The 7,807-nt window shown below is 40.9% G+C and overlaps 1 protein-coding gene across 1 annotated transcript; it reads right to left on the bottom strand.

The window, feature by feature from the left end:
* Nucleotides 1–5,683: 5,683 nt before the first annotated feature.
* LOC139125407 (uncharacterized) lies at nt 5,684–6,241 on the bottom strand. The gene has a single exon (XM_070691493.1). It carries the CDS (start codon nt 6,239–6,241, stop codon nt 5,684–5,686), a length of 558 nt encoding a protein of 185 aa, XP_070547594.1.
* Nucleotides 6,242–7,807: the final 1,566 nt, after the last annotated feature.

Here is a 7,807-nt window from a genome sequence, read left to right as displayed (position 1 = left end):
CGAAGAGTAGAAGAGCAAATTCTATGGGTGACGACGGACGATTGATGATGCCTGTGGCACTAGAATTCGAGATTACACAATTCCTGATACATTTGCAGGTTCACTTTAAATTCCAGGTCAGTGTTGGACACATCGGGTCTGAATATAAGCCTTGGTGTTCCGTCTTTGTACCGGCTGTGTTAACGAGGAGAAATCTACCAATAACCTACAACAAAGACAGTCCATGATTAAAAGCAGCATTGTCCCTGCTAAAACTGAGTCGTTTTCAACTCCATAAACCTACTATGTAACGGCAATACATCTTGACCGAGATTACAGAAGAATTGTCACATAATCTGACATCTAATGGCCAACATGGTAAAAAAACGTACCATGATCTCTACTTTTAAGTTAGCTTTTGATCTCTAAACAATTTATCCTTCGGTAGCGTCTGCGTTAGACTGAAAGAACCGTCGCTCACGGGCGCTCTCTACGCCCCCCCCCCTCTGTAAGCGGGGGAGCATAGAGAGCGACGGATCTTTCAGTCTATGTCTGCGTAAGTTGACGATAATCTTGCAAGTGTCATTATATAAAGTAGACGTCTTAATTTTGACAAAACGACGTTGTCCCAACACAATACAACAACAGCAACAGACAAGATTCAATGATGTGATATTACCAGAGACCTTCGAGGGTCTATGATGTTACATAAGACCAGGCGAAGTGGAATTTGCAAGGTGACCCCTCATGTTTTTCTCGATTTTGAGAGAGATCGTTTGGAAGTTGCTTTTTCAAAGTTTGAGCAATTGTTTAAGTTTCTTTTATTTTCGGGGTGCACACTACCTTTAAATAGCTTTCAGTTGTCGCTCTTCTTACCATTTACATGTTTTAATAGGACTTATTCTGAGGTACAGTTCTTTTATGCGGAAACACTGGAAGCAGGTTAATCAGAGTGCCTGACAGCTAAATATAACCTTGGTGAAATCTATTCAATGCCCTATAACAGTGAATAATCCGAGACGTGTTAAGGGGGAAATGGTCTGCGGGTAATTAGATGATACTCACTTGTTAGGAACGGCAGCAGTTTTACATCTACAGGATACTGAGATACTATTGACCGGCTACCAAAACACACTGGCAGACGTGTGTGAAAACCTCAAAATGTCCCCGATTTCAGATGTGTCCTGGTGCTAAAATACAGTAAGATAAGGGGTTTAACTCAACTCTGGCAATACCTAATATGCTATAATGGCATGCATTTGAAGTAACATGGATACTTTAAAAATCATGCTGGTTGCTGCTATTTAATAAAAATACAAGATTTTGGCAAGGTACAGAATTATTGATTAGGAATGCAGCACCGGATGTAGCACCAAGGTATACTAAGCGACGACTTCAGTCACTGAACAGTGGCTTGCTTGCATTGGCTATCGTCAATCTAGACTTCGTTATTTATAGGATTAGACAGAAGTGTTGGTCGTCTGCTCATTACGTCATCCTACCTAGTGACATACTAAAAGTAGAGAAAAATCGGAAAGTATACAATTCGATTTTGTCAGGATAATTATAACTTAATTTTTAGAAAACGTTTGGTTATTACAGGGAAAGAGTTTTGGGTCTTTGTGCCCTGTACTGTTGTTCTTAATATTGAATCACCACTTTTAATATAGTTCGTATTATGTCCACATTTTGTTGTTATTTTTCATTTTTCAGAAGTATGTTGTGACCATAGTAACCAGTCTCTGCATTGAAATTTGCAACAGAAATGAATACCAACATTAACAAAAACCAGTTTAATTCGTGACTGTTCATGCGGATTTGTTCCCAGTTGTTACTGCTCAATGACAAATTTTAATGCAGAAATATAGACAAGTTGTAGCACATTTTATCAAATAACCAATCTGATGATTTTGTGATTTTAGGTAGCCCGGTATCATCCTGTATCACTAATTGTCAAAAAGTAACTAATCACCATTATAACTGTACAAAATGTTGCTGATATATCCTTCATTAATTCGCAAGTTTGTAGCAGTCACTCTTTCAAAGTCTTATGCCGCGATATGCTTACCACGTAGTGATGACCGGTAACGCAATTCAATCTAGAAAAGCGAAAAGCGTATGTGGTGTTTTATCATGGCACATTTTTTCGATTTGTTGCGCTTCAACCTCATCGACACAACGTTGCCTAATATGCAAAACGTTTTTTTTTTCACAAATAGGAAAATCTAAAACAAATCACAATAGTAATTGAAACTGTTCCTTTGTCTCTCCGCCACGTTTCACATATTCAGCGATGTCATCAATGTATGTTCGGCCGGAGAGGCTAAACGGGTTGACTGTGCCCGGGCTGTGTGTGTACACAATCATGAATTTTTCTTTTCTTTTAAATATATTTCAGACGTTTTGTGCTCTTCCTTGGTATTGTTCTCGATATCTGAATTTCCAATTTACGCAAAAAACATACATGTACCTTCAGACAGAGAGGAAAAAATAACACTTTGTTTCTTTATCGAAGATGAGTTATATTAAAATTAGTTATGATCGTTCGTTTGTTTTTGTATATGTCGATAAATCAAACATTAAACATGGTAACTCCTTTTATGGGGTGACGCATGAACAATAAGCAATCTGAGGGAAATTTCAGGAACAGGTCTTAAGGCCTTAAGAGAATTTTATTAGGATAATGAAGAATTTACTTTTCCCCACTTTCAAGTTCTGATGCATTTTAGTTGAGAAAAGTAGACATCCTATGTCATTGATTCCTGATTCACTTCAAGTCTAATCACAACACTCACAGCCCTATAATCATCAATACCACTCAACCTTGGTAATTAACTCTTCACTGTCTGGTAAGGCCATCACCCAGCACACTCATTGACGGCCCCAGTTTTGAATGAAAAGAGAAGTACCCTCCTCATAGACGCTTAATTTGGGGGCTCATCACGTGTTCATCTGGGGGCTCATACTTGTTCATTGTTTAATTTTGGGGCACCACTAATGCAGTTGCCACACGCTGTTCCACACTGACAATCAAACTGTTATACATATCTGGAAAGGACCTGACCAAATGTCTGTCACCTTGCAACCTGTAAGAAGTGCCTTATGAGGCAGCGGGAGGATTCAACGTCTACACGAATGTCAACGGTACAGCAGGGAACTCTATTGTGGACCCATCTTCTTGCTCGTCGATGGAGAATTCCTGAGTCCCAGCCTGAAGCTGATACTGGACTTGTGCCCATGTACTTGACCCGAAGCTTGCATACAGGATTTTAGCATGAATACAAACCCTTGAAATGTAATTAATTAGGAACTATGATCGAACACTGCTTGACATCCATAGTGCCAGACTCACCCAGTGGCGCGTGCTCGTCCCGCCAGCCCGGAGGGGAGGGAGGCCGCGCGGCACTTCGGCACCGCAGCCACTCATACCTGCGGTTTGGTCATAATTAGGGGGGGTACTGTCATGGGCATGTAATGGGTGCCTGGTACCACGTTGCCCGATGTGCGGTTGGATCATGTGAGGGACCCGATACCGCCTTCTAGGCCGCTATGACGCCTCGAGTCCAACGCCATGGCAGTACGTGCATCCCCTGGTAACATGCTGCCCTCCGCTGAGGCCACTCAAATCTGCGGGTGGCCTAGGCCTCAGGGGAAAGGTAGTGACGACGCTGAAATGTACCATCGCCCGTGGATTTCGGCCAAACCTTTGTCTCCGTGTCGTTTCTTTGCGTTAAGTTGAAAATAGTATATTCTTCAGATTGCTTGATTATTTTACAACGACCCTCCATCGACGAGTCGGTAATAATTCATGCAAAAACGTGTTTTGCCTTCTTTTTTGGTAAGTTATAGTTGACACGCACTATCGACGCTAACAATCATAACTACCATATAGCAAAGAAACTAGCGAAATTTTGAATACCACCTCCCAGAAGACTAATGTCAAAGGTTAACTGTCAGAAAAATTAGAACGTTCAATAGTAATGCTATAAAAATAACATTTTGGATGAAGAGGTGTCGATGTTGTGGATTTACAGATATTTCAATTTCATTTTGAGAAAATAGCATTCAAAACAAGGAAAGGGGGTATCAGGCATACTGTAAATTTTGAGTCAGTTGGCGATGATGTCGTAGAAATCGTTCAAAGTACGCTACGCTTTAACAAAATTGGATTGAAATATCGCAATCAAACTATGAATTATTACAACTTATATGCCTAGTTTACACTAATTGTTGCTCTCCCAACCAACAGTGAATGAATGTAAAATATTCTCCGGTCGCCATATACTTCAACAAGCCAGTTTGCAGCTTACCATCTGTGGTGTTCCTACCGTGGTACATGACGAATAATACAACGGGTCGTTTTTTTGGATCTGAACTAGTCAGAGAGAAGGATTTACAAGAGCGACCTGGTATGAATCTGTCGGCATGCTTGGAAATTAAAAACTGTCCACTATTTTCGATATTGTTTGTGTGTTTAGAAGAAATTTACACTGTTGATTGTGAATAGTGACAATCGACCAATGAGATAAAGCCATCCGAGTACGCTGCACATTAGTAGGGCCTATAAGGGCACTCGGGACCGTTTTAATTACTCAATCCGAGTTATATGCGATGGAAACATTGAAGTGTTTATCGATGATGGTCTCTGCCTTTTCTATTAAAGTATCTGTGCGGCTTTCGTCGTCGGTGGCCTAGCAATGTACTGACACATAAACCCGCATCGCATTGTCTTGGTGATACTGTTGTTATGCCAGATTCGTAACAGTAGCATTAATACAAAGTGGATATCCAACGTGGCTGAAGAATTCCGATGTGCGTGTAATGTACATATCGTAAAAAATACACCATTAATTTTGGCGACAGCGTATCAATTGAGGGTAATTTTCGCTCTGAAACAGTAAAATAAACGAGTCAAGAAAGATTTAATGGAAGATTGAATCTTTATTGCAAACTTCGATAACGGCTTTCCCTGAAAAAAGAGTGGTTCTGTATCCGAGCTTTGTTGTTACAAGATTTTTCGACAGTCATCCTTCCATACACTATAGAATTCAAGAAGTATACAAACTCTATCGCACACAAACTCATCAAAGAAGTGAATACATTGATAAAGAAGCCTTCATGTAGCCTTGGGGATGATTGCGTCCCAAGCTGATCTATCCATCCACGGTAGAAAAAAAGGCTAGACGTTCATCCCACGATCTTCACAAGATTCATCGGTTGCAGCTTCGGACCCAAAAGAATATCTAATATCATCAGAGGCCCGCTTAGTCAACGACCGACGTAGAAATTACAACACAAAAAGCAAACAAACAAACTTACTAACAAACAAAAAGGATATTAAACATTAACTAAAGATACATGTAATCTGGCGTTCGACACCAAGTCTATTTCAGGCATACAAATAGGAGTAATATAAAGACGAAAGTTTGAATATCATGTAAGTTTGAATAGGATGGTGTAAGTAAGATTGAGTGGTGTTTTGTCGCTGCTGTTGTCATATTTTGTCCCCTTGTACCGACTCAAACCTAATCGAGGCGGCATCCTGAGAGACGGCATCTGAATGTTTGAATTTAATCAAAGACGAATGAGGACAAATTGATATTACTTGTTTGCTAGTCTTATTATTGTGGAATGATGTCATAATATGTCATTACCGATCAAGTCACTGAAAAGTAATCTACTGAGTTAAAGCACAATTGAACACTTAAGCCAGCCAGGGGAGGGGAGTTGATTTCCGGGGATGGGAGTTGATTTCCGGGGGAGGGGAGTTGATTTCCGAGTTGATTTCCGGGGGATGGGAATTGATTTCCGGGGGATGGGAGTTGATTTCCGGGGGATGGGAGTTGATTTCCGGGGGATGGGAGTTGATTTCCGGGGGATGGGAGTTGATTTCCGGGGGATGGGAGTTGATTTCCGGGGGAGGGGAGTTGATTTCCGGGGGATGGGAGTTGATTTCCGGGGGAGGGGAGTTGATTTCCGGGGGATGGGAGTTGATTTCCGGGGGAGGGGAGTTGATTTCCGGGGGATGGGAATTGATTTCCGGGGGATGGAAAAGGGAGTTGATTTCCGGGGATGGGAGTTGATTTCCGGGGGAGGGGAGTTGATTTCCGGGGAGGGGAGTTGATTTCCGGGGGAGGGGAGTGATTTCCGGGGAGGGAGTTGATTTCCGGGGGAGGGGAGTTGATTTCCGGGGGATGGGAGTTGATTTCCAACTTCTTAGTACCCAAACAATCACAAATTGCCGACAAAGATAACAAAACATCATTTATTCTTTCCAAGCTCTTCTATGCTAAAGATAAATGTATAAATATTTGAGGGTATGCTTACATGAGGTAACTGAGTAAACAAGATAAAATCGATCGGATCTCGAAATATATAATACTTTTCTTAGAAGACGAACAAGTATAGCGTAAGGCATATGTCAACAGTAATCTTATTAATGTTGCGTCCCCATTATCAATTTTTTTAAAGAATTTGTGAAACTGGTCGGGTAAGCATAGCGATATACACATGATTGCATTTGAGATTTGCAACAGCTGAGAGTGAGCACAGTCGGTCATCGGTGAGTTTAATGCCCGACTGTGTTCAACATGAAAAATGTTTGCGTAAATATATAGAAGATGTGGCTATCAGTAGACTTAGAGCTGTGAAAATGGTCGTCAGGTCTTCCGGTCTTGCAATTGTAAATAATCATGGCTGTTTGATGATAAGGCCAAAGTAATTAAATTCTTTGTTTTGCGTCCACTCTAAATGGGAAAAGGTACGCGTCTAAGCGGCTGAAAAACACACACAAGAAAATTAACACAATGTAATTTGATTGCAGCAAGCCTAAGCGGGTGGGACGCAAAACAAAGATTATATTATATCATGCTACCATGCGACATTCTGATTGGACGAGAGCTCATATTCCACCGATGCTAAAATACTGTTTTAGCACTGATAGCAGTGCTAAAACGGGCCCCTAAACCAGCATTTTCGAAAAATGCATTTGAACGTATTTATCTAAACCATAGACCCTCGAGAAAGACCGGAACAGTCCCCTTTGTTTCAAAGACAAAGACCGAATTTTGATACACAGATAAAGTGTGGGTCTGTAAGTCACCTCTTGATATAAATAAGTTGGGATCGATGATGAAAGACATCTCTGAAGCAGCACGTTTGGGGTATGATCACAGGGATTCAATCTCCGATGATGACGATGATGATGATTAAATATTTAAATAAGAAGATAAATAAACATATATTTGGACTCAGTAAATTTGTTGTTATTGTTGTTGTTATTGTTGTTGTCGTTGTTGATACTATTTGCAGAACAGAACAAAGTATGCGCTGCAAATTTCAACACAGCCTAACTATAGGCCTACATGTGCGTCGCAAATTCAACACAGCCTAACTATACACAGATACATGTGCGTTGCAAATTCAATACAGCCTAACTATACATGTGCGTTGGTGCCTAACTATACATGTTAGTCTTGCATGCCAGACCTCGAAACCTGCGTGCGGCGCGAGCGGCAAAGCCGCGAGCAGCGAGTAACCGCAGGTTACGAGGTCTGGCTAGAACCGACGTGCTATATATACTGTCCAATAGAATGCTTCGAAAATCGGCATGATGAAAGAGTACATCTATTGTTTATTCATGAATGTAGGTGGAGCGTCTAAAAATAGCCTTTTGAATTTGACTGAATGATTGTGTCATTCATCTAGAAATGTTTCATTCAAAGTAAGCTTAAACTGCCTTACGTTGACCTCAGACAGTACATTAAGCACGGCTTCATGAAATCACGGTTACGCTATCCCCAGTAACCATGATGAAAAAAAATCTGCA

Source organism: Ptychodera flava (genome assembly GCF_041260155.1).
Source record: "Ptychodera flava strain L36383 chromosome 3 unlocalized genomic scaffold, AS_Pfla_20210202 Scaffold_25__1_contigs__length_14229661_pilon, whole genome shotgun sequence".
Lineage (NCBI taxonomy): Eukaryota > Metazoa > Hemichordata > Enteropneusta > Ptychoderidae > Ptychodera > Ptychodera flava.
The sequence above is the reverse complement of the archived record's forward strand: the minus strand, read 5'-3'. Positions and strand labels throughout refer to the sequence as shown.